The sequence below is a fragment of the Phasianus colchicus genome, chromosome 4 (genome assembly GCF_987193195.1).
Source record: "Phasianus colchicus chromosome 4, bPhaCol1.hap1.1, whole genome shotgun sequence".
Taxonomy (NCBI): domain Eukaryota; kingdom Metazoa; phylum Chordata; class Aves; order Galliformes; family Phasianidae; genus Phasianus; species Phasianus colchicus.
The window spans coordinates 8,651,313-8,678,989 of NC_143439.1; the positions used below are offsets into that span (position 1 = coordinate 8,651,313).

The window sequence follows — 27,677 nt, forward strand, 5'->3', positions numbered from 1 at the left end:
GGAAAATGTGGTGGAGCCGAGACCAAGAGAATTGAATTATGATAATGCAAAAACAAAATTACAGGTTAAAGAGTGTGTGTTTGTGATTTGTTGGGAATTATTTACGTAATAAAAATAACTTGAGAAAAGCAGTAGAGCAGCTAACATGCATTTTGCTCACATCATCTGAGATTTGCTTTTATTTTTGTCCAGCAACTACAAACCAAAGAGAAAACTTTCAGTGTTCAGATAAGGGACGTGATGGGGGGGAGACTACAAAAGACAAATAAGTACTGGATATGATTCAGAAAAGGCACGCAATCAAACTGAACAGATTGCTCAGGAAAAGATCTATTCTGTTGCTGAAATCCAAGAAAATGGGGGAAAAACAGGAAATAGTGAAATCTGTTATCGACCATCTGCTAAGCCTAGGAACTTGAGAATCATTCCCATGACAAAAATACTAGTTTGTGAACTTAATTTTATATTTCATAGTACTTAGGGTACAGACCCAGAGGTCCAGTGGAGAATCTTACAAGTATTTAAAAGATTTTTAAAATTCTATATGTATAAAGTCTTGGCATTAACGCATTAGAGTCTTTTTTTTTTTTTTTACAAGATCTGTATTGATGGATTTAACAGATAGAAGAGGCCGCCTTGTCCTTACAAAGCACTAAGTGTGCTTTTGAACTTTCAAGAGGATAGGGGAAATGAACAAGCTGAATTTTCTTTGGAAGGCAGTAGCAGTCTTTCTCCTCCCACTTCCATCGCCCTTCTGTATTTCTTTGTAGCGAATGTTGCCACATCTGTGGAAATGAACAACCACCTTGTAAGCGTGCCTGTTTGAGGGCAGATCGTAGGGATGCACGGAGTTTGCGCGCTCTGATGTTCAGGGCCGTAGCCCTGCCTCCATGGTAGACGGCATATTTATTTTGGCCTGCTCTGTTCTTGCCTCTCCTTTAACACATGAGTAAGAACTAAAGAAACTGCAGTCCAGAATAATTTCAACAGCGTGGGGTATTGCGAGCAAGCTGTAAATCCTTTTAAACTCCACATAGTTTGAGAAAGCTTTGGCAAAAGTGTGTGCTTTTACGAAAAAAGAAGTCTGATATGTAGCATGCAATAGGTTAAATTCAGTTCTACATACTGACGCTACTTTTTCAACTCAAATCAGTATTTTTCTGTCTAAATGAAGTGGCTCTGTTCAGGTTCCTGAAGTGAGGAAGGCATGGTCTCCTCCATAATTACAAATGTCTCAGTAAAATAGACTTGAATTTGCTGTTCCTCCGTTGCTGCTACAGTTGGACTCGATGATCTTTTAAGTCCCCTCCAACTGAAATGGTTCTATTCCAATATTTTGCTCCTCCTGCTCAGGAGGCAGAGTTGTAGTAAAGAAAGATGCGCACAATTACAAAAATATGCAGTCACAAATGCTTCTGGTATCTCTTAAAAGGGTGATAGAAATGAATTCCATTTCACAGAGCAGTGTTGACATGCATGTAGCTTGTTGAACCTTAGCAAAAAGAGCAAGGTCTATTTTTAAATGACTGTAGAAAGAAGTTTGAAGTAATAAAGCACAAGAAGACATGCACGCTGTCCTGGGGTCTTCATCTCTGTGTCTAATTTGATACTCGGGTCTAGGTAACCCTGTATTTTCTCCCACATTGCTGCAGCCCTTTTGTTACTCTTCCCAGTTGCCCATCTTTCTCCTGTCGCTGGTCTTTGCCTCAGCTGGCATGTTCTCTCCTTGTCCTTGGAGCACTACTTGCATCCTGATCCCTTTGTGTTTGGGTTGGGACCTGCCCTTCCTTTCCATTGCTTATAGCAGCGACACATGTTCTCAGTCTATAATCAGGTGCAAAAGTTCACAACAGAAGAATGAGCAACTGTACAGAGGGAGGAAGGGAGAAATATGAACTTTGTTCAACTCCCATCTACAGTTTGAACAGTGTAGATAAAATGTGAAGAAGAATGCTGTTGTGAATACCACAGACCTCTAGCGAGTGCGTGCAAACATTACTGTTAGGGAGTTGGTTAGATGGATTTTCCTCAGGTTGTAGAAGCACCACCTTTTGGCTTTCAGGCCAGTGATATTCTGCAGTTGTAGCAATATCCATCTTGAACATGTACCAGATGTTAGTTTTCCTAGAGGTTGTTTCTTTCCCTTTGCAACCTTTTCAGCTGACCCTTGTGTATCGTACACTGGCCGCTGGAGGGCAGTCAGCTGCACAGGGCACCTGCAGGGACTGCTTACTCAGCAGGGGTGACTGTAATGCAATCTGTGTTGTTCCATAATAGCATTACCTAATTCTCAGGCAGTAGGGCCGCCTTGGTGAGTTGTTGGTGGCATCTGAGCACCAGTTGCCTTTACCTTCTAATGATGACAGCCTGTATGTTCAATGACTGTTTATTTGGTGATGCATCTCTGTGTGGATACATACATATATATATATACAAACATACAAGTGTTTACATGCAGTCTGTGTCCAAACTTTGTCATGCTGTAATTGCTTGCTTTGCCACTGTCCTCTAATGCAAGCTGCCATGCCATTGTCGGATGTGGAATAGATAGCACAAAATATCCTCTAGCCTTTATTCATTCACTGCTTAGATGTACAGTTATTACCACTCTTTATACTGTAAGTTTTTATCACAGCTTAACTATTCTCTAGCTTCAAGTTGCATTGAATTTTGTGTTTTGGAGAAACCTGTATCCTGAAGCTGATTCAGGCTTGATTTGGTTTTGGTTTTATTTTCATTTTCATTCTGCAAGTCTAGAACAGAAAAAAAAGATCGTATGGAAGAGGGAATGTGACTGAAATTTCAACTACAACAAAACAAAGCAAGAAAAAACCCTAACCACATCATATTAATCTCTTCTTGTCTTCCCTTTATCTTGACAGCTTTGCGTAGTTCACTAACATATAATGCTTTGAAGCTTAATTTGTTGGGTTCTTTTTTATTGCAAAAACGTCGTTTTGTGTGGACGCCCTCCAGTTGAGATAGTGCAAAGGGGTGAGGAAGCAGCCCTGTATTTGGTGGAGATGGCTTTCCTAGATAGCCAGAAGGTGTAGGGGAAGCTCCGTGCTTGGATCACACAGAAAACTTCTATCAGCAGCTCACGTACCTCCTAGCTGCTTGACTGAATGCTGCTGAGGCTCATTCTCTGGTTTTGCAGCTAAATGTTCTGTGAATTGCCTTATATTATAGGATTCTTTGTAACTCAGGTCAGTAGCTGGTCTGGCTTACTATAGGAATTTGAAGCGAATTTCCAGCCCATGTTAAAATCAGTAGAAACTTTATAATTGATCTCAACGAGACTCAGATCTTATTTAAGACTATCAGAGCAAGATCTTAATGCTCACAGCTTGCTGAATTCAATGAAACTGATTTTTCATATTCCTGTTGTGCTTTTTCTTCTTGTATCAAAAGTTTTTGTATAATTTTTTAGCTTTTCATCATGAGCTCTACTGAAAAGGCTTTCCTCTTCTAATAATCAGGGTTTGGGCTTGCTTGTGCTAATGGTCCCATAAATGTGAAATCTTCAGTGTATGAAATATTTAGCTTAGTTGTAACCAAACTTTTATTGAATTATCTTTTATGAATTATTACAAGTTGCAGATGTTAGTGGATGCACATGAGATTGCCCTATCTGTCAACCCCCCCCAAGCTTCTGATTAGAAAAAAGAATCCTTGTAAATAATTTCTAGTACGGTTGTAGAATAAATGACTTGGGACTGTTTCTCTTCTTAACTAAACCAATGACTTCTCACGTCTCAAAGGCAAGAATGATACCTGTTTAGACACAGAAGAGCATTCTACCGTGAGAATTCACAAGTGCTTCATGAGGCAGAACCATTCCCCAACCTGCAGTTGGTTTGGCTTTCTGGTTTTACTTTCTGTCTGTCCAGGAACTTGTCAGGGAGGGCCCAAGTGAGGTGGCTTTCTTACAGCATCTGGGCTGTGTTTACCACTGAATGTGGTCTTTGTTTCAGGTTGTGCAAGAAATACATTGACTGGGGCAGAAAAATATGGAGAATAAATGTATGCTTTCAGTCTTTTTTTCTATTTTTTTTTTTTATGAATGAATTGGTCCTGAGAATTGAGGGCTGACCCTGTGGTATCTCCTCTTGAATAGGAAATCTTCTTTGACTCCTGCAACATTCTTCCTTGTTGATTCTTCTCTTAATGCTATCATCTTTGAAACAGCCAATGTGAGACCCTATTGATTTTTTTTACAAAATACTATTTTTAAATTCTTTTTGTTTTAATATCTGGTGAGGTACTCCACCTCCCTGTCATGCGTCTTGGGAACATTAATTCTTCTGGGCATAGTTGATTCCATGCAAATAAATGTCTCCTATCCTGAAGTAACATTTTGGTGCTATCTCTGTGTTTGATGTCATGGCATTCTACTTCGAGATGGAGGCTTAAGAAATAGAGGAAGGAAACAGACGTATATTTTATAGCTAATTAACGCGATGATTTTTTTTATATTATTCTGAAAGAGAATAATTAAATTTATAAATAGAGTAGAATTATGTTCTAGTTGATTGCGTCCGCTATCTGTCTCCAAGGAAATGAATACTAGAAAGGAAATATTGCTGTGTCCCAACTGTCTCCATAAGTCCTTTTTTTTATATATATTTTTCAAACTCAGTTGATACCTAGCAATAAAACAGTACTGTACAGTTACGTACCTTTTCTATACATACTTATTTATTGTGTTAATAATCATAATGGTATTTATTTCAATCCTGCATTTTTAAGTCTGAGCATGATTCTTGAGCTTTTTACCAGAGTACCCAGGATAGCCCAGTCCATTTCACCACCCCTGTGGCTGATAATATAAAGCCATCCTGGTGCTTTCTTCCAGCCTGGGCTCCCGTACTTCTGGGACAGTGTTATAAATTGCTGCAATTCACAGCAGGCTTGAGATTACTTCAATTTGTGATTAGAGATTACATTAAAACTTACCTTGCCTTCCTTATTGCATATGAAAGGCACTTGGAAAATCTGTCTAACAATTCTTCAGAATGTTCAGTCTTCGCTGCAGTGTTTGGTAATTAATCTAAGTGCTCTGTAGCCAATAAGCTGTATTTTTGTGTGATGAAAACAAGATTGTTGTGGTGACATCAGAACTCACTTATTTAGTTTTCTGAATCTGAGTTTTTTGGTATATGAGTGTGCAAAATTCTGACCTTGATTTGTATAAAAAAACTGAGCTGTCAGTTCATCCTTCATTCCCAAATAAAACAATGGCTGACTATCCAAGCTGTTCTTTTGAGGTGTGCATACGTCAGCACATTTGCTTTTAACACTTAAAGATGTGAATGGAGAAAAACTGACTCTGTGTTGAATATTGTGCATCCATAAAAATACTGCTGCCTGATAGTATGATAAACAGTGGCCACTATGGTGAGCACGTGAGTTTTTGGGGTATTCTGTTGGGAATTTAAAAATATATGTATTTAGAAAAAGGAAAAAATAATAGAGGGCAGGAGTTCATTCTCACTTTTCAGAAAACTGGTGTCCTAACTTCTAACTTTTTTTGTGGATATTTTTTATCTTTAAGTTCTGGTTAGTCTGCCTTGAGAATTTTTTTTTTTTTTTTAATTGAAAACAAAAGTATTGGCATAATTGACTGAAACCTGTTTGAGTTCGATCAGTGTAGCATTTTGTAAGTACAGGACACTTTTGCCAGCTCTAGCTGTGAAGAGTTTTCTTTACTTAAGTATCAAGTTATTAACACAAGCTCAACAGGTGCTACTTCTGAATTATGGTTGATTACACAGTCACTTTAGTTTGAATAAAGGTCCAGGATAAAATGCTTCATGTTATTTTTCAGGTACCACAAAATCCCAAGTCGTTTTAGGTTTTTTTTCCCACTTTGGTGCAAGCATTGTGTGTATGATTTCTGACTGATGGGAAGAATTGGTGCCAGGTTACCTGTTGTGCATATTACACCGTGAAGAATTCTAGATTAAATCTGTGGAATTCTTCAGAAAAAAATGTATGAGAATGTAGCATATTCAGACTTCAGAATGACACACTATAGCAAAGCATTTTTTTAATCCACTGAATGCAGTAGTTTTAATTTCACCATATCTGACATCATCACATTGCCATTGCTAATGGAGGGGAACAAAACTTGAAGGTGAGTCTCCACTACAAATACATTTATCTTTGGAATAGACTAATGTGCCAATTCTGGTTTTAAAGGAAAAATAGTTTGCATACCTGACATCTGAGCCCTTTGAATCCTAAAGATGTGTTTAGCATGCAGAAAAGTGGGAGAAAAACCTCTGAATCTTAAGATAAAAGCTTGAGGAAATAAGGAAGGGAATACAAACTAAGGCAGTCACAAGGGAAAACCTCTTGAAGTAAAAGCTTAGAAGTAAAAACTGTGTGCAATTCTTCTGCTCTCTTTAACATAATGAAGTATAGAACTTGCATTGTGGTATAACACTGCAGAAGGGACGGCTCAATATAAAGTAATTAATGAATGTTGACTGGAGGGTATAGAGAGAAGATGCTTAGAAAACTTGGTGTATTCATTCTTAGCCACAAAGACAGGGAGAAGGAAAGAGAGCAAAAGATAATAAGCAATCTGTGAATTCTGCTCAAATAGTCTAAAAATTAGTTACAAAACTAGTAAAACTCCAGTAAAGAGAATGGCTTTTTTATGTCTTCCAATTCATACACAGATTTACAATAAAATTTGCAAGCAGTAATTGAACTGCTTTTCAACTTTTGTGTGGGACATTTGGTCCCTTTCTCAGCTGAGCAGAGACATTCAGGTTTTAGCACTTGCAGAAGCACTGTGTGTCAGGGTAGCACCATTGCTGATCTGTGCACAGGGGTCTCAGTAGGGCACCAGTGGTCTCTCCCACTTCCTGTAGACTATGAAGCCAACAGCCCCATCTGTGCACTTCCAACATGCGTTTGGAATTGCACCAAATAAATTTAGTCCAAACTCAATAGGAGTTTTGCCATAAACTGTCATGAACTTTTACAGATTTAGTATTTATCATCCTTGCGGATCTGTGAATCTCACTGTTAAGGGGGGAAAAAAAAAGAAAAAGAGAGACCATACAAATTTTGTGAAGTACTCATTGTATAAAGGATAAATGAGTATAAGCATATGTTACCTTTCCATGAACAGACTTGCATATGCACAAAACTTTCATTAGAAGTTGTCTTGGAAGCATGTAGAGCTTCCAGTATAGCATTCAGACCACTAAATTAGACTTTCTCTTTTTTCCCTGTCCCCCTTTGTTTTTTGTGAAGTGGCAAGCTGGGAGTAAATATGCTCCTCAGTTCCTGTCTTCTCCATTTTACTGTTCCCCTTTCTCAAGAGTTTGGAGGGAGTCATTGTTAAACAGTGATACTCATTCTGCCTTTGTGGTGCATAAAATGTGAAGCAATTGCCTTCATCTGAAAGGCAGAAAGTTAGAAGGGGAGAAGTTATCGGAAAATACAGAGAGCGAATAACTATATAAATAAACCATCTGGTAACATGTTAAGGAGTTTATGGCACATTTTAGCACTAGTTTTGTTGTACTGAGAAAACCATAAAAGAGTGAATTTTCTTTTTGTAGAAGTCTCTATTACCTATTCTCTGTTTCATTGTTCCTGTATTTCGTAGACTCTCCTCCTAAATTAGCGTGGTTTGTGATGGGAGGTGGAGGAGGCTTTTTCTTCTTTTACACAGCTCAGCTGTCCTCTCATCAGTTACCTTCGCATCGCAGGCCGGCAGCAGCCTTCCACAAAACCCCAGAGTTGCTCAGAGCTCTGTTTTTGCATCTAGTCAGAGATAGGTTTGAAGCAGGTCACATTGGCCCCAACAGAGTAGGAATGAGTAACAGGCATCAGCTACAAACATTATACGTTGGTTCTTATACTGGGCTGAATCTTTGCTATTCTTGCATAGTGATTCAGTTTTAGGTGGCATTCTATGTGAGGGCAACGAGAAAAGGAGGCAGGTAAAGAGGGAAAGAAGGACTGCTGGACTAATTGCACGAATACATGGAAGACTGGAGGAGAATTGGATTTCTAGTGTCATTCTCAAAGAGGTGGACATGTGAGTGGGGAAATGTAAAGATCAAGTGTGACTGATAGACACGAATATCTGACTATTAGTGATTTTATAATAAGGTTTTGTGCTTACAAGGTTCTTGGGTAATCTATCGTCGTGTAGATCATAATTAATCACGTGCTCTATTGTAAGGAAATGTTCTGATGAACACCCAGCAGGGGAGAACGCTGCAGAGTGAAGTGAGGGCTTGAGACAGGTAAGCATGCCAGACGGTGTTTCAGATGGGCTCCGTTGTGCTATCTTCCAGGAACAAGTGTGTGGGATGCAGTAGTATTTTAAGCAACAGGCTCATTTGGACTAACAGAACTGTATGCATCTGAAACAAGAATTTAAAAGGTGAGGTAACCATTTGACAGGTAGTGCTTTGTTGTCGCTCATCTGATAATTTTGTTGTGAAATGTTTTTACGCGTTGTCCAAAATGTCACTGACTACAGCATCAGATAAGATGGTTTCTCAGGTGCTTCTCATAAAGAACTTGTGCAAAACTGCTTCAAGGAAAAGTGATTGTTTTACTCACAGATGGAAATTTCTTGCAATACTTGAGGGCTACAGTTATAGAAAATTAGTTTCTGTAATTCTTATACCGTCATTAAATAGCCAAGAACATCAGAGCACTGACTCGCTAGTAAAGGTTTAGAATAGGTCTGCAATCTGCCCTCGTCGCACCCCTCACCCCCCTCCCTCCCATTATTTAGCAATCTGCTTAGTGTAAAATCATTGGAAATCATTTGTCTTCAATCAGTGGAAAATCATTTTGTGTTAAATAATGTGATTTTTCCTTCATTTGGGAAGAGGGGGAAAAAAGGAAGAGGGGACATGGAATTCAAATTTGAAGTACCAAGTTGTTCCCCACAGTATTCTGGATTTAAAGGAGAGTTTTGACAGGCAGTCTGGCCCCTTGATGTGCAGTATCCAGTCGTGTTTCTCTCCCAGCCTTCAGATTGCACCCTGTTACTGTAGGAAAATCAAGTGGAAAGGATATGCATGTATTGGGTGCATAATCACAGTAATAAGAGATTGAAAAGATATACAGGACTTATTCTAGCTTCATTTGTGTCAGTAAGGCATTGTTTCCTGTAATACAGTCTTAAATACTTTCTTCATTAAAATTTTAGAATGCTCAACTCCGGAGTGAAACGCTTCTGTTCATTTTCTGCTTAAAAAATAATGTCTGTCTACTGAAATTGCACTGTTATATTTAAAAATACCTTAACGGGCTGGTTTTTAATGAGCAGTTCTTTTCTTTTCTGATAGCAGTGTACTTTTTCCGTAGCAGTGGAACAATTCGTAAATAGTTAACGAGAAGGATAACCATACTTGTGCACTTGAGTAACAGTCTTCATGGAGAGCTTCTCTATCGTGCCCACAGGTGCATGGCAGCTTTATCAGGAGCAACATGTCAGATTTTGAAGAGAGATGGAAGTTACCTACAGGTTTTCCAATCTTACTGTGATTGAGTACAAATCTAAGGCTTATTTGCTTAAACCAGAAGTATCCAAAGTAATCCAGATTTCTGTAGGAGATGATAGCGATTAAAATAAATTTGGTTTTAAGTTACTGTGTTAAAGCCTTTGATTTGTATGTTTCTTTTGCCTTGTTTGTATTTCAGCTGTTCAGTTTATAGTTTATCCCGGTCGTCTCTTCTGCAGCATTGGAACCTAAATACATTTATTGTGTTCTGTCAATTATGTGGTAGTGAATTGAATTACTCTGTTTTTAATTAAGACTCTTCAGGTTTAGTAAAGAAATAATGTGAAGCACAATAGCCTGATCCTTAATATCTTCTTGATCACAAGTCAAGTCTTCTATGTAATTTATTAAAGTAGCGTAATGTCCTTACATTTGAGGTTAATATTTTGCAGGCTTTGCAGAGATTTTTATGCATAAGGGAAAGATGAAACTCTAAAAATATTATTTCAGCAATTTCATAATTTTGAATTGTGACCTCATGCTCTAGGAATAAGTATGGCACATTACCATCAGCAGTTTATCAATATTCATTCAGAAACTTCTTAGACTCTTTTCATATCATGTTTTTTTGGTTTATTTTTTTCATGCAATCATAGTAACTTAAAGGTAGCTAGTGAATGCCTTAAGAAGGAACAGACTGCCGAGAGCGGTTGTGGATGTCCTGTCCCTGGAGGTGTTCAAGATTGGATGGGGTCCTGGGCGGCCTGGTTTAGTATTAAATGTGGAAGTTGGTGGCCCTACATGTGGCAGGGGGGTTGGAGATTGATGATCCTTGAGGTCCCTTCCAACCTGGGCCATTTTGTGATTCTTTGAGAAGCTGAGCCTCAGCCAGTGGCATTATTTATTTGGGGGGATACTAACTAGTATCTACAGTATTTGTGATGGCTCTTTTTATTCCGTATTTTTCCTGCATTTTTATTTAGTTGTTACACCCCCTGCTGCCACTTGGGACCTGTGGTTCTGGGAGTTGTCCTAGTGGCTATAGGCAGCCCTTGGGGTTGATGTTTGTGGCTGCGTGGTAGGAGCTCGTCAATTGTGCTTTGGCTGTGGCCACAATGAGTGTGCTGTGACTGCAAGACCAGTTCATGCAGAAATGTGAGGAATGCTCCATCGGTTTCAACTGTCACTGATGGCAGAAAAGGCACGATAACTTACTCAGGCTTCTATGACAGCTTAGAACAAGTCTGTCATTTTAAATTCTGTGGTGGTATTGCAGAGGTCCACGATCAAGATGGTGAAACATTGAGAGCCAACCACATGGAAATCCTAAATCATTAGCTTGCACATCTCTCCAGTTTATTAAAATGCCCATCTGGCATCTCTGCCCAAGCATTAAATGAAGTTCTCCAGCTGCCTACCCAAGAGCATCTGGCATGAAAACTTGTGTCTGTGCTGTAACTACCACAGAGAAGGGCAGTAGGCACTTGTGATGCTTCTGCTGGAATGTTTGGGAAGAGAACACTACCTGGCGTCACAAAGGCACAGCTTCTTATGGACACCAAGAAATTCAAGGTTTCACACTTTAAACTCTACAAGAAGGTTACAGCTCACTCTTTGGAAGTCATCTGTTGCTTTTTGCAGGGAAAAAGGAACTTCTACCTTTGGACACAGGGCCAGAAGACCCAATGGTTTGTTTTGTTTGAGGAAGAGTTAATGCAATCTTATGGCCAAGGAAATCTGAATAAAGGCCTGCGTATAATTTTTGTTAAGTAAACTAAAGCCTGTAATACCATAATATTAAGGGTTTCTTTAAGCTTAAAAAAAAAGAGTTGTTTGGGTAGACTCATGAATTGGCAGCTCTGACAGGTGTTTTCAATTGAGGGAGAGCATAAGAGCTTTTGATGGTCAGAAGGCCGCGGAGCAGGACTTCATCTCCACCCTGATCAGCCTTGGTATCACGTAGCCAGAGTTGCTTCATGACATGTCTAGAGTCTGTGACAGGGGAAACTCCCTGTGATATGAGATCGGTGAAACTTTTATCTTTCAGCAGTTTTTGCATCAAATCCAAGGTCTGATAACTTGCAACTTGCTCTTTCTCCCAGGGCCCGCATGTTGATTCCCCATTGTCTGAGAGCCAAGAGGGGATCCGCTCCCCTTATCGTTCCGCTGAACAGCTTGACCTGAGCACTTCTGTAAGGAAAACTGAGGCTCTGCTTCAGCCTCTTTGAGGAAAACATGAATGTGAGCAGCACGAGCTTGCTGTTTGTAGATGATTTCTGCTACTTCTGCATGAAGTTGTCTGAATGCTGTGGTTGACGACTCAGTCGTGAAAGGGGATAACAAAAGTCAGAGCAGCATTTCTGAGATTAAAGCAGTTTCTGGAATGAAAAAAAAAAAAAAGCTGAACTTCAAACAAATGCTTGGTGTGCATTTACTTTTGTTAACATTCTTCTGTGTGACTACGAAATTTGGGTAACAGCCTTGTTTCTTCCAAACATTACTCAGTTCCTCTTGGGCAACCTTAGAGTGTTCTCTTGCTAGTATAAAAGGCCCGGAAAAGGTTTTAGGTATGGCATTATTACATGTGAAAAAAATACTCAGGTTAGAAATGTAATTTCTGTAGGTACAAAAGCACTGATGCAGATTTTCACAGGGTGGACAATGTGATGCATAAAGCCACTTTGCATGCACTCATTTCCTGATGCAAGCTCAGGAAATGTTGCAAATGTGTCTCCAGTCGACATCCACATATGGATTCTAAAACCACAGGAAAGAAGACAGCTGTAGGAGGATATGCTGTCTACTGTGGTGAAGTTTCGCAGATTCGATAGTCAGACTTCTATAGGTATATGCAAAACCAAAATGAATTACCCAGGGAAAACAACCAAATAAAAAATAAGTGAAATCAGATGGGCTATCTGTAACTGTTAATGTGCTGCAAAAATGGGATTAACATCTTGCCAACTGAAGTCATAAAATGCTAACTCTTCCTACACTGAATAATATGACTTAATTTGTCATTGAAATGGGAACTCCTCTTGCCAGAGGTATGCAAAAGACTTTCTAAGACGTGTAGAAGTAATTGATTGTGCCACTTCTAATGTACAACGTGACTGGCCTGCTGTCTTGTGTACACCCATTTTAGAGGAAATAGCTAATTAGCTTCAGCTATTTTAATTTGAAATACGTATTTGAAACAAAGCAACGTTTGGCTTTGTACCTGATCCATTTGGACCGCAGTCTTCTGCTGGCTTTGAAGAGAGGAGCACCAGTGCCTGCATGGCAGCTCTAGCGGATGTGAGGCTTGAGAGACTTCAGGTTTTGGGTCTCTGCCTGCGTGGACGTTTGGAGGGCAGATGCTGTGGGGCTGTGTACTTTAATGGCAGAGATAATGCTTTTTGAATAAGGAACTGTGTGTGAGGGACCAAAGCTTAAAAGGGATTATAGGTTTTTTGGCACTTCTTTCTTGCAAGTTGTTCACAGTAGTGGGTCCAGCAGAACCTGAGGCAGAGGTTAGCTTCCTAAGGAAATCCAGTTTTATGTAACTGGGCTTGACTACACCTTCCCCACCTAAAAAGCTTTGATTGCCATCCAAGTTAATCTAAACTTGACAGTGGATAGCTACTACCTGTTCCAGTTTGGGTGGTTACCTTTTATACCTTCCATTGCAGTAAGTGTCTAGTTAGAGTCCTTCCTATAAAAAATAAGAAAAAAGTGGTGTGTGCATTTTTCTCCTACTAAGCATTGTAGATACTATGCATGAAGGAGGGAGTTTTAGGAAACTGTTCTGTGAATCCTGCTACTCACTGATTTCACAAATAACAGTTAATCTTTTGTTGGAAAACCATAGTATAACCATTTTTGTACACTTTGGAGCTTAGCGCTGGCTGTTGTTTGTGTATGTTAATTGGGAATATGGAAAACAGATATGTAAGCAAGGAAGCATTTTAAGTCTTGTAACACTTTGCAAGCAGTGCAGAGCTGTGGGCTCTTGCACCAGGAACTGCGTGGATGGTAAGGGGGTGCAGAGGGGTGGCCGTAGGGGGATCTGGGCTCCTTTAGCAATGTTATAAAGTTCTCCTGTATTGCAATTGCTGCAGTGTTTGAAACTGTGAAGCTCTTTGTTGAGTCGTCTTCTTTCTTTCCTATGTGCTTATTCTGCACGTTGTACACCTGTTCATAGCAGAAATTATTTCAGTGACTGCAGGGGAAGGAGTAAAAAAAAAAAAAAAAAAAAAAAAAAAAGATTGTTTGAGAACAGGCAGAAAATGCTTAATGAAGCAAAGAATGTGTGTCGTCAGGTTCTTTCTGTTTGGTTTTAATTGCTCTGTGTGGAACCTGTTGTGTCAGTGTGTGATGCTGTAGTTTAACAGTAAATTTAATACTGCAGTCCTTGCTACAGAGAATGGAAAGCCTGTGTCACAGGTAGGTTCTGTGAGTAGGATCTGAGGGGTGATGGCTTAGCGAGTAACACTGCTCCATCTGCTATACACCTTGATTACTATGTAAATTCTGTAAATTCATGCATAAACACATGATTACATGCACTCAGCTGTCAGTTTACCTCTACAGTAATGTGCTTCTGTACATAAACAGTTAAACATAGTTTTCTTGAAAAGGGAGGAATGGTGGCATTTTTAGTTATTGTACAAGCTATAATTCTCAATGAAGTTAAATGTAAGCTGCCTACTAAAATCAAGACCTACTATGTACTGGTAGAGAGCTTTGGCAATATACAGCAGAGGATTTAAGAAAAAAACTGTGGTTGTGTTTGTTGCAGAGCATAACTTCCTTGGTCTCTGTTTTGTTTAACACTCCCATTTTCTTTTAATCTTTGCTGTATGAGTTTCATCTTTTCAGCCAGAGAGATAGGTAGGTACAGTGTTGCGTATCATTAGTATGGGAGCAGTAGAATGAATTTCAGTTGAATAAAAATGAATTCTTTGACTTGCAATTGGGAACATTTCTAGTTTGCCTTGACAATCCTGTCAAGACAAATTTGAACTTTGTCAGCATTTGCGATTGCTTGTGGGAGAATTACCAAAAGTCTTTGCTTTAGGTATCAGTCAGTGATTGCAACCCTCATCTGCTATTTGACCAAAATTTTCCATGGCACTCAGCAGGCTATTACTTGTCACTTTGACATATAATGGAGGGATATTTTAATTGATTTAAAAGTAAAAACTACAGTTATTTAATACAGTGTAACTGTATTACATGTCAGCAGTTACACTTGCTGTGAAAATGGGGAATTAAAAGCACTTCTACTGGGGAATATTTTAAAACTACGCTTGGAATTGATTATTTTTTTTTCTGCTGCCTGTACTATCAATAGAATTCTTACTCAGTTTAATGGGAGCAGAGATTTCCTGTTGTGTAATTATTGAGGATTTTAAAAGGATTCTTGAAAGTTAGCTGTGTACTTAGTAACTATAACCTGTATCTTCCAATATTGAGTAGTACTTCTGCTCAAAAGTCTGAGCTCTGATGTTGTTTCTTGACCTGAGCCATTCCTGCGTCTAAAAAAAGTACAAGTCCATGTGAATCCAAGGTATGTGAAGTTAAAAACTGAATCACTGTAAGGGTGTACAGCATGAGCATAGTTTGTGCATTTACAGGCAGATGCATGCTGGAATATGATGTCAGGTGCTTTAGCAATACTGTTCTCCTGGATGCTTTTCCAACTGGTGATGGTGATAAGTTTAAAGCATCTTTTTCTGTACATCCATTTCAAAACAAGCTCTTCTGCAAGTGAGCACAGTGAAGAGTGGATGGTCCTAGAAAGATGAGTGGCTCACAGCTTCTCTTTCTCTTGAAGTTGTTCAACTTACCTTTTGGAGTTGGGAAGAAGAAAGGAAAGAAGCTGACAGGTGTGAGTCCCCTACATGCCTGCCTTGTACTGCCTACGATGCAGGCACGTTCTTCTCCCCATAATGCTTGTACTTTCCTCCAAATTCCTTGCACTGTCAAAAGGTAGCAAAAGCCTGCAGAAGTGTCAAGGGGGGAATAGTAAAGGAGGCTGAAGATGAAGTCACCTTGGCTTTTCCACCTTTACAGAGCAAGAGAAGATGCTTTACTGGAGTTATGAGACTAGGAAGGTAGAAACTACCCCTACAGCTGTGTCGTTTCCTAACTGCAAGCCATTGTATTTCTTTTATCAAATAAGAATTATATGCATTCAAGCGTTGAACAGCTTGAATTTCTTAAAATAGAAAAATAATTTGATAAAATGAAGCCTTCATTATTTCAAACAGTGTTTTTAGATATGGCAGAATCTATTTCAAAATAATATGACTTAAAGCACCTGTTAGTCAGAGACGGTGGTAAAGTTGGAGTTCTGCTTTTACTGTAGTGCCTGAAGCAGGTGCCACGCTGGCTGCTTCCAGTAAAACATAAAGCATCGAGCCGAACCTTATTGAGGATTATTACCTTTCAATTAGTAAGATCGTCTTCAGAGGGCTTTATCTTTTCCCAGCCTTCCTTTGGCAAATCCACATAGGGCACGTGAAGGCCGGTCGTCTCAGGAACTCCTTTTGGGCTTCAGTCTTTTTACTTGGTTCTGTGTGTTAATTCATACTAAACAGTGCTGTGAGCTGTCTGGTGCCTTTCATTTCCCCTAGGTCGTGTTATAAAATTTAGATTACCACGCAGGATTTCTTACCTTTGTTTTCTGTTCCTGTGTGGAATTACACTATAACACACACAGGCACTGAATGCCAATATGCTTTTGACATACGTACTAATTTTGTCTTGCTGGATGTGGGGGCAAAAGGGAGTTGAAAGGGCAAAATCCTCCCACCCCCCATTAATGTCTTTCAGCTCGTGTAATAATTATACATGTTGCCTTTAGAAGCCTGCGGAATTGCTCTTATGAGTAAAGGTCTGCCATACTGGGGCTTTTATTTGACAAGTTGGAAAATAGCCTTTGTTCCCATGGTAACCCTTTTTGTGCTTTGGTGCATTTTTTCCCTATGGCTTCATGGTTGCTCTGGAGGTTTTTCTCTTGTGGTATTTTAATCCCCATTAGTCTGGGATGGCAGTTCAGTTTACTTTTTGCTATTCTGAAGTATTTTAATTTTTCTCTTTTATTTCAATATGGAACTCTTATAAACTATATTTTTATTATCTGGCTAGGGCATTAATGCTGTGGTGGCGCTCTCAGTAAATGTAGCGTGCACTTAGAAGGTAAAGCACATAGTTTCTAATAGGAAAGTTGGTCTGATTGGACCAAGCTGTTTTTGTTTTAGACTAATTTTTCTGATAAAATTTTTTAGGACTTGTGTTCTTTTAGGACTTACGGTGCCAAGCCCTTGGCAGGCACATCAGTCAGATTTCTGGCTTGGCGACAGAATGACATTTCTTTAGGTTGAAAATGGTCAGTACTCTGCTCTTTAATGCCATTTGAGATTGCTTTAATAAAGGTTTCATTTAATAAGCTTTCCAGGCCAAAGAAAGCGTTTGTGGGAATTGCTTGGTTAGACTCTGAAGGAAGAATGTGCAAAAAAAAAGAAGTGAACTTCATTTTGTAAATGGCAGACTTCATGAAGAGGGAGATGTTCTTGTCACTGGTAGCATCTCCCTGCATTTGGCTTGTAAGAGTACTCTCCATTCTTTTTTGTTCAGTTTTTCATTGTCTCAATAGTCCTCAGCAGCAGAGCATAACTGTCATGTCTTACCTGTAATGCCTTACAGCAGTGTTCTTCCACCAGTGTGGAAGAACACTGCTGTAAGGAAGAGCAGGAGGAACTCTCTCAAATCTTTTTATTTTGTGCAGTTCACAAACTGTTGAACCAAGAAGGCAGCAGAGCCTCACCAAGTAAACACTACTGTGCTCTCCTACAGGAGTGATCAGGATGCATAATGAGCTGAAATATTTTTTCAGTGGTGCTCGGAAGAATGGCCTTTTCAAAGCTGCCCTTTACTCTTTACTGAAGCTCACAGGTGAGCTGGTGGAGGAAAAGAGAGAGTTAAATATCCCCTACTTGCTCATTCCTCCACCCTTCTCCCCCTAGATTTGCAATAATTAACTAGATTATGTTCCAGATAAAGTATTTCTGCCTTATCTTTCCATACAGCACATTGCAATTTATTATCAACAGAAAAATAACCAACATTGTATGCATTTAAACTGCACTAATTCTATAAGTGGGTCTAATATGATAAGTTAGAGCAAATGTGTTGCTAAGCTTACTGTTGCTCTGCGAGTTCCAAAGCTTCTAGTAGTAAACTTCCTACATACATCAACCATTCATTTTCAACTGATAACTATATTTATATACTAAAAAAAACTGCAGAACTAGTGAATCTTATTTCTCTTTGGGACATAAGATTTTGTTACGTTGCGGCAGTAGTAGTGGAGAAGTGCCTTTCAGAAGACTGTATGCAGGATGTTATGCTTCTCTGGGTCAGTGGGCTAGAAGCCCATTTATTCCCCTAGGAGATAAGTGCTACCAGTTTCAGGCCATCATAACACACCTTTATTTATGCTTAAGTTTTTATTTTTCTGTAGACGATGGATAACTTTAAGGTAAAAATGTGATAGCAGACTGTAGCCACTACCAAAAGATTCTGGTGGAGAAGGTCAAGGAAAAGTCAAGGCTTACAGCTGGATTCAGGAACGTGCTGGGTTCTGCTATCAACTTCCACTAAGGGAAATGGAAGTTGAAGGAGCTTAGTACACTTGCGTACGTTCTGTAAAATCAACGCGTGCCTTAAGGTTAAAATAAATACAGGAACCTATTCACTGGTGGCTACAGCAAAGAGAGCCCATCAGCTTCTATCTTCAGAATAAATACTGCAATTTAAATGTCTCTTTTTAAATAATAAGTAACTTTTCTTAAACTTGGGGAGCTTGAGGGTGGAGCCTTTTCTTCGATCACTGTACATCACTGCTCACTTCTTAGTGTAATTAATATCCAGGTATGAAAGTAGCTGTATATGACCCGTAAGCATTGCTAAGTAAAGTAACTTGATGTGAAAGCTGGAGCTGCTGAGGAAAGAAACCATATGATCATACATCTTTCTTAACAGTATGTGCTTTCCTCTTTGTTTTCTTCCGCGTGTTTCATCATAGTAAGTGTTTAAGAGTGGGGAATAAAAAGTATAAATACTGGCTTAATTTTTTAAAAAATCTATGCTTTGGTATTAGTGCTGCAGTATTTGAATTTCAAGCAGTTGAAAATTGAAATTGTGGAGAGAAAGGAGATTGAAACTAACTATTAAATTAAATGTAGCATAACAGCTACTGCGTTTATCTGCTGAAGGTATTTTTAAAAATGTTTCTTAAAAAGACATCTTCCGGTCCATAAGTAACAAAATGCATTTATTTTGGTAAGATACTGATTACTTTTTTTTTTATTTATAGCAAACAGCAAAGGATAGGATGAGTTCTGCATCATTAATTAAACCAAAACAAATGTGAATAAATGTAATCCATACAAGAGCTCAAGATTCTGAATTCTGGGATGTTTCAGCAGTAACAGATTTATGGGACAAGAAGGTACTAGATTACAGGTTGTTTTCTGTTGGTTCTTGTCCTTAATTGCATTTCCTGAATACTTCGCTGGAGTGGAGAAATATTTCTGTTATGTTCTGTTATTCTAGTGAAGAGAAAACATTTAAAGAAAAGTCTTTCCCTAGCTGCTCACATTACTTATGGACTGATAGAGTACTCCACATGGTAGAATAAGCATACACTGGCTCAGATACTAACTTGGTGCCTGTGTCATCCCTAACATACACTAAAATACAGTTATATTTCCTAAAATATCTAGATCTCTGATTCTTAAAGGATATTTGTTTTTGTTTTTAAAGGCTAAGGCTTTAAGCTTTATTTTAAGCCTGTTGGGGTTGGTAGAGGTCATAGTTGAGGTCCGATTGTTTTAGTCAAGGAAACGTAACTGCTTCTGCGATGTCCGTCTTCCACTTTGTAAGAGTGGGATAAAGCTCCAGGCAACTCGGTCAACAAAATGTGCTGCTAGGCTTTTTGGCAATTCGTGTGCCCCTGTGCCAAGCGTTAGAGGGTAGATGTTGCTCTGAGTTTTGTTTCTGAGGCTTTTTTTGGTATCGTTTCAGCACTGCTTCTTTAACTCTGCATTCAGGAGTCTCATGTGACTGCCTTCCCCTCCTAAAATCCAATCACTTCATCTCTCTACCTTTTCACATCTCTATGCCTTCTTGGTCTGCTGACAAGAAGATTGGTTTATGTAGTCTGACATTTAAGAAATACCATTTTCCAGTCTGCTAATCTGCTTTATGCGTGTAGTTAGAGCAGAGAACCAGAGTACATTCCTGCAGTGGAACTTTTTAAGAAAGTCAGGCTGCACGAGGCAGAACTTACATGAGCAAGACCTCAGCGTTGACAATAAAGCTAGCGGAGTGGAGCGAGATCAGGGAAATGGTACGTGCCACTGCTGGAGGTCATGACAGTCTGTGCATCTTGTGGCAGCTCCTGGTTGTTCTTCCTCCCACGTTTTCAGCAAACCAAATAAACCCTGTTGCCAATCTCAACTTTTTACCTTTATTTTTTTATAACGTATTTATTGAGCAAACCAGGTTCCTTCTGACTATTTTACTGTGGGGAAACTTCTGCATGAAAAAGTCAATTATGTGGAATTTAAAGAGGATTCATCCAGCTCTCATATTAATGAAAGTATTTAGGACGAACGACTTCAGGATTCATACTGTGCCTTGTGCTTCTTTGAAGTGTGTTATTTTATCATCAGAAAGGTGCTCCTGTATGACATCTGGTTTGAGAAGCATAATAACCTATGTAATCGGCTTTTAAAATGCTGGATTATCTGTGGGTTTATTGACTCTTCTTTACAAAATCTGTTATTTCTAATTAATTCTCCATATAACTATTACTAAAACCAACTTGTGGAAACACAAATGAATTTGATGGCAACGGCTGGTCAAGGTCAGTATTAAACTGCCAACATTTGCACTGTTGAGGTTAATAAATCAGGCTTATTCCTCGTCACACACCCTACAACGTGACAAATGGGAGTGGAGCCATCTAAGTGACCATTTTACAAATCATTTAGAAGATACATTTGACATTGTTAAACTGCTCCATGCTGCCCCTGGCTGTAATGTTGCTGTGATAAATTATGTATGCTGTGTTAGATCATTTCTCTTTGCATCCTATAGTATGTTATAGGATGTTTTCTTGTTTGTTTATTTTTCTTTACATTGGAAATGTGACAGAGGCATGAAAATGATAACCTTTAGTAAGACTGGAAACCACTGACTTACAAAAGCAACGATGAGTAGCCAATCTCTGTGGCATCTCATCGTGTCTTTCTTGTACTTTCAGTTAGAAGGTTGTATTAAAAGTAGATTGCTGTCCACAAAAAAAAAAAAAAAAATCCAGGTCAGCAGTAACCCACTGTCCAAAACTTTAAAAAACCAAAACAAAACAAACAAACAAAAACCTGTGAATAACAAAGCAATACTTGTTGCTCTAGTTTGGACTTGTGCAAATGTGTAAAAGCAGTGTTTTCACTTGTGCTAAGCATTATAAGACTCGATCCTGCTGCTGTGACCTATGGATATTGTTAGATTTAGGGTGTCTTTGAAATAGATGTTTGGCGAATTGCTGTCCAGGGAGTCAGGTTTTATGAGGTATCCACTGAATTTTTAGCATCTTTTTGGGACCAACTGTTGCAATGTTTTAAACAAGAGAATAATATACTACCAGGGTGATCTGATTGTTGTAACTAAGCTTTTCATATGGTACTATGAATCAGACTGAGCACGCTAAAAAAAATTAGAACTGAATTAATTTGTATATTTGTTATATCTTATTGTTGTTCCCAGTAACAGTATTTTTCCCAAATACCAATCTAGGTTAGTATTATTTAATAAAAATGTATGGGATGTTTCAGTGGCAAAAATAATGAAAAGGGAAATGTTTAACTGAGAACAACACGCATGACAGAAGTATTTTCAAAGAGAGGGGGTATTTTACTGTAGTGTTTCTGCCTATATGTATAGGTTATGTAATTATACTGATGAATTAAGTAGTTGGTTTACTGCAAGTAATGAATAGATCAAGTGTGTTTGTGTCATACAAGCTGGATATCTGGCCTCGAATTGAGGACAGAGAAGAAGTTTGTTCACCAGACTGGCCTTGATACAAATCTTATTCAGCACGGTCAAGTTTCTAAGAAAGGAATGATGGTGTCAATGTAAAAAAGATTTATGAAGAGAAGACGTAACCATCCATGCATCCCTTGTTGAGAGCAGAATAGCTTCAGTGGAGGAAACGGCTTAATTTGAAGCTTAGCAATATGATTTGAGCATGTTTTTGGAACTTGGCATTTTATTATTTGCAGGTGTGGACGAGCACCACTGTAACTCCTGTATGAAGTAACATAACAGCATTTTAAATTAGAAAGTACTTTAGTGTAGCGTAGATGAAAGAGAACATAGGTCATCTTAAAACAAAATAAGCAAAACATTAAAAGGCAATCACAGCTTAAACTGACACAAATTGGAGGAGATTTAAGTACCAACAGCTAATATCAGCGTTTCTTTGGAACAGAGTATTTGAGAATTGCTCCATGTTGGATACTGCTATTAAAAATGAAAATATCTCATTTGTGTTTTAACCTGTTCCACTTTTAATCTGATTAAAAGGATGTATGGGAATTAATTAAATTTTATTCCAGAATGTTACGCTTCCACCTGTGCTGCTGTGGCTGAATAGCTGAATATATGCTTGGCATTCAAGCTCTACTTTTGCCATTCAACTCTGTTCAAGCCCTTTATCTCGATAAGCACTGTATAAAATATGCTAAAGATAACGGTTTAGGTGGGCATTTAATAATAGTTACGGATCAAACAGTGTCTCAGTGTGTCATTACTGGCTTTTTTTTTAACCCACTAATTCATGTAAGTGGAATTTTAAGGGGTAGTTAATATCTAAAAAAGCTCTCCCACCTTCTGCAAATGCTACATGACAATTTATTTTCAACTAAAAAGAGCATTTCTCTGTGTATATACACAGCCATGTCTGTATGTACACACTGCTGTGAGATCCTCCATTTCAGCACAGTGAGAGTTCTCTACCAGAATTACCTTTTTAGATAATAAAAAAGTACAGTGACCTTTTTCAGGGTAGAAAGACTATGCACTACAGTAGTCGTACAGTAGGAGAATTTCTGTGTCTTACGAAGAAATGGGGACATGCAGCACCGAAATTGCAAATGCCCTGAGACATTTTTGGTGGTGTGTCAGAACTGAAATGTTTCCTTTTTCAGACAAAATACTGCAGTTTGCAGTGAGAAAGCAAAACATGTATTTTCAACTCGGTAGATTTTCAGGTTGCTGACATTTTCTCTAGGAAGCAGACACCTTCTGAAGAAATTTCTTTAATGAGAAGCTTGATTTTTAATTTTTTTATTATTTTTTTTTTCACACAATATGCAATGTGCTGCAGGGAAAAAGAGTTTTTTACCCTCGTCGCATTCATTTCCTGAACAAATCAAAATGCAGAGCTGAAATGCAGCACTGAATAGCAGCATAGTCTTGGTAAATCCCAAAGTAGCTGCCTTACAGCTCTGCTCACCCAATGTGCATAACCGTGCCTGTGACTTGAGCAAATCAAACTTTCTTACTGTAGGTCTAGGGAGGCTTTCCTTTGTCTCACTGGCAGATGAGCTAATGCCATCACCCAGCAATTATCAAGTGGTGTTATGTTATGTAATGAAAGTATAAATAGCACAGGGAATAAAACTATTAAATCTAACAGACTAGTGAGTAGACAAGAACAGGAATATTATCGGGTACATTTTTGGTTAACATCTGAATGTTGCAGCGAAGCTGCAGGCAAGGGGACTCGTGGTCCTTGATCTGGAGTGACATTCCTGCTGTGCCCCTGGATAAATCATTTGGCCTCTGTGTACCTCTTTAAAGGAAGGTACAGAATGCAAAAGGCAAAGAGTGCATCCCTGGAATTTCTTAATCAACTGCTTATCTTACATTTGAATTAAGCCGACCGGTGAACTTTGTTGCCCAATACCTGACTGACAAATGGCTTCTGATTTATAGTTTGAACTATCAGATTGTTTCACCACCGGTATAAAATTTTCCAGGGTTGTTTTTGTAGTTGCTTGACAGGATTCAGAGAGATAAGGTGTGAAGACATGCAAGAGGTCATGTTTACCTGGAGAAGGGAGACGCAGTATCAAGGGGAAGATTCTCCCCAGTCCTTTGCAGGTGTGGGTGGGATCCAAAGCTCTCTCCTCCTTTGGTATCTGACGTGTTTTACTGAACATGCCAATTATACATCAGGGTGGCATTTCCAGTTCTCCAGGGAAGAAGGGAAGGAGGAGAATCGCTGTACTATGAAATGAGGGTTGGTTTTTGAAGAGCACTGTCTTTTAGAGCTGTCAATAGAAAATACTAATTAAAGAGATCTTCTGAAAGTCATAGTTAAAAAAAAAAACAAAACACAAACAACAACAAAAAGCCAGCAACATAAAATACCCCATGTTTTAAGTTGAGGTTGAGCTTGCAAGATGCATCAGTTTGCAAAACTTCAGAATGTTTTCTAAAATATTAGGGCTACTCTCCTGGCACTTACTGTAATAAAGAAGAATATTCTACACTTGCTGAATGCAAAAAGGCTTCAAAGTCACTATTCTTGGAAGCAAGCTGTTCAATTACAGAAATATAAGTTAAAAACTCAAGGGCCACTGTAGTGATAGGCAGGCCCATGAATAAGGGAAGAGAAGTTACCACTGTGCTGTACGGTTTCTTGAAATGGTTTCAGCAGCTTTATTACAGGTGTACTTTGCCTGTAAGGGCTTGAGACAAAACATAAAAAAAGATAAAAAAAAAAATCAGAAAAACCCAGGATATAGTTTTCTGGGCACTGCCAGAGTGATTTGTTTGTTTATTTTCAGTTTTAGTCATCTGCTACCAATAAATTCTGCTGCCCTTGTGGTAATTTCATGCATTAACATTGATATATTATGAGTGTTTTAAAGAAGACAATAAAATATTTCTTCTACTAATTAAAGCAACGCATGTGTTGAACGAGGCACTGCCAGAAAGAGTTGTGGTTTCCTAATTGTTAGGTGCCTTGAGCAATGTACCTGTTATAAATTCTTAATTGAACTTTGCATTGTGGCCAGTGTGATTTGAAATATTCATAACTTTTGTTTTGCTTTGTTCTTCTCTAGCTCTTCATTGAGAAGTGTATCATCTGGTTCTTCGAGGCCTTCCAAAGTGTGTTTGGTATGTGGAGATGAGGCATCTGGATGTCATTACGGTGTAGTTACATGTGGCAGCTGTAAAGTTTTCTTCAAGAGAGCAGTAGAAGGTAAGAATACAAAACAACAACAACAAAAAAAACATCAGCAAAAAAGACAAGGTGGAATTTGTGCATTTTTTTAAAATGCAATAATAGGTATATGCACACATGTTTTTCATCTGTTTTCTTCTGTTGGTAAAGTTCTGTATTAATCTGGAAAAAAAAATGTAAAAACACCTTTGTTGAATGGCTTCCAATTACGCATTATAAAATTTTAAGTAGAATATGCCTAGTTGTTACTCTTTTTTGAAACTTTTTTTTTTTAAGAATGCATTGCTGTACCTTATGCTACTACTGAATTAGGCTCCAGCTCCTCCAACTCTCCAAGATGCTGTTAGTAATTTCAATTGGATGTGAATACAGTTGGTGTAAGCATAGTGCTGCTTCTCCTGTACTAGAGGTTGATTAAGGTTGTCTCATCATTTTGACATCTTATATGACAGTACAACTCACTTAGGTCAGTTGTCTGCTTGCGGCTACCTTCAGGTCTTTGGGCACAGCAGCGCGTCATCTGTGTTTTAGGAAAAGAAAAGTAGCTTTACAGTACTGTGAAAGATTGATGAGGGTGCATAAATTGATCACTCTGCATTTCTTTGGTATTGCAATGCTTTTTTTCTTCATTAAGGGCTAGGATTTTCATGCTATCTGTGTTTTGATAGCTATGCCATCATAGGAGTGCTTAGCTGACATTTCCTTATTTTATACTGTTTATGGTATAGCTCATCTTTCCTGTATATCTTGTTAGAAAGAAGTTAGTATCATTCAAATTGCTGCGTCTCGGTGGCTTGGGTTGTTAGGATATGTTTGATCTTTAAAGACTTAGTAAGCAACTGCCCCAAGCGATATGAATTAAGTTTTTAGTACCTGATTCATGGTATGCAAAAGAAATCATTACCAATGAGGTGTTCTTGTAACCACTGATGAAACAAGCTGCATTTACTTACTGATTTATTTTGGTAAAGAAAAACTTGGAAGAAAGTAATCCTTTAATTGGGTGTCCAGTTTGTTCCCTGAGAAGAGTGAGGCATTGTGTTATGTGATTAATATCTCCTGTGGCCACTCAGTCTGCTATTGGTGGCTATAAAGATACAGCTCTCTCAAGTTGACCTTGAGAGCTTGTGCGTCATTGAAGTCAATACCTCATGTAATACCTCTCTATCAATCTATTTATCTATCATCAAAAACTGTCAATTTAATTGAATTAAGCTTTCCAAAGCTGTAACAACCTGGAAAAGATTGCCTCACTTCTGCAAAAATTTTCTCTTATTGTTGTACAGTAGTTGACCTTGATACCTTCATTCCCTGACTTTGAGTTTTTCAGTTCCTTTATGTAGCACTTAAGTACACCCCCCATGTACTTCCACATGACAACACGCATAGACATTTGTCCATCCATTTCTGAGCTGGCCCTGTTGGTGAAATCTGAACCGTGAGGGCTTTTTGTTGTTATTGTTGAGGTGGTGGCTTTTTTTAGCATGTGCACAGATCTACTGTGTGAACTGGTAGCACCTCTTATTATCTTCCTTCTCCTTCCCCACCTGGAAACTTCTTTCACAGTCTTAAGTCATTGTAATTTATAGGTACTGTGTATCTGCATTTACCATACCTTCACTTTTGATGTTTTTTCTGTCATAATTAGATCCTGTTTCACAGAAATGTATGAAAAATTATGGAGGATTTCCTTTAGGAGTCAACAAAGCTGCAAGCTTTCATCTCCAAGACGAAAAAGCCAAGATTATTAGGAAATAATTGATCTGGAAACAGGCATAAAACATATTTTAAAAATGTTGTTACTAGTAATAACTGAAAGTTTGCCAATTAAGCAAAAAGAGCTTAAAAACAAAAGACAACAGGGTTGTTCTGAACAGTAAAGATGGTGGTTTTTGAATTAGCATAAGATCTATTTTTAAAGTGATTACATTAACATACGGGTTCCTACATGTGGTGTCAGAACATTGTCTAGACTCCTGCTTGGTATGCACATGATTGTGAGCTCTTGATGCTAAAAGTAATGTTATGCAAACAGTGAAAGTTTGGCTTGTACTTTATTTGTTTATATAAAAGTACATAGTACAGTAGTAGCCAGAGTAGGTCATAGCAAAAATCACAGTATGTATTTTGGCTGTAAACATCCTGAAACTATCAGTGTAAATACAAATCTGTGTGGGTAGGTTTGTAGCAAAGCAAATGGTTGGTAGTCATCCTAAATTCTTTGGTTGAGTGCACAACCGATGAAATCACTCATCTTGAGGGTTCTTATTATAATGGAAGCATTTATGATAATTCCTGTGTTGTATCAGATGTTTGTGAGAATAATGGTGGTGACCAACTGGCGTTCAAGTGGAAGAACAAGTTAGGAGACAAAAAGTGTCAAAAAAAAAAAAAAAAAAGTATGCAAACGGAGAGAATGAAGCTTTGGAGAAAGTGGTTGTGGAAAACCATCCAGTTCTTCTGGTCTCAGCTGGAATTGCTAGAGTGTTTTAAGCTTGCCTTGAACAGCTTTTGAGTACCTATTGCTTTGTGCTCTGTGGAAATATTGTGAAAGAGAGGGGTTGTGACAGAAAAGAAGGAAAAACAAAACAAAAACAACTGCCTTGAAATATAAAACAAGGAAGTCCACAGCAACAAATAGACTAGAGCTCACATTTCCAGTTGTAGGTCTGGTAGCCATATTCCCAGTGGATCTTATTTGGGAAGATGTGGAGAAAATGTTCAATGGATGTAAGAGAAGAAAATCTGTAGACAAAAAAAAAAAATAGGATTGTTGGTTAAGATTCCAAATTTCAGATGGAATTCATTAGGGGGACATAAATTAGGGAAGAACAAACTTTTGGTATCACTTAGGCATGAATTTTTTTGCTGACTGA

At 38.4% G+C, this 27,677-nt stretch overlaps 1 protein-coding gene across 7 annotated transcripts in view; it reads left to right on the plus strand.

The window, feature by feature from the left end:
• Positions 1-27,677, plus strand: part of NR3C2 (nuclear receptor subfamily 3 group C member 2) — a 198,134-nt gene that overhangs the window by 87,459 nt on the left and 82,998 nt on the right. For all 7 annotated transcript variants that reach the window (XM_031588882.2, XM_090138551.1, XM_090138554.1 and 4 more), the window contains one exon: positions 24,680-24,819. In XM_031588882.2, the coding sequence (XP_031444742.2) occupies positions 24,680-24,819 (140 nt within the window). The remainder of the gene's footprint in view (positions 1-24,679; positions 24,820-27,677) is intronic.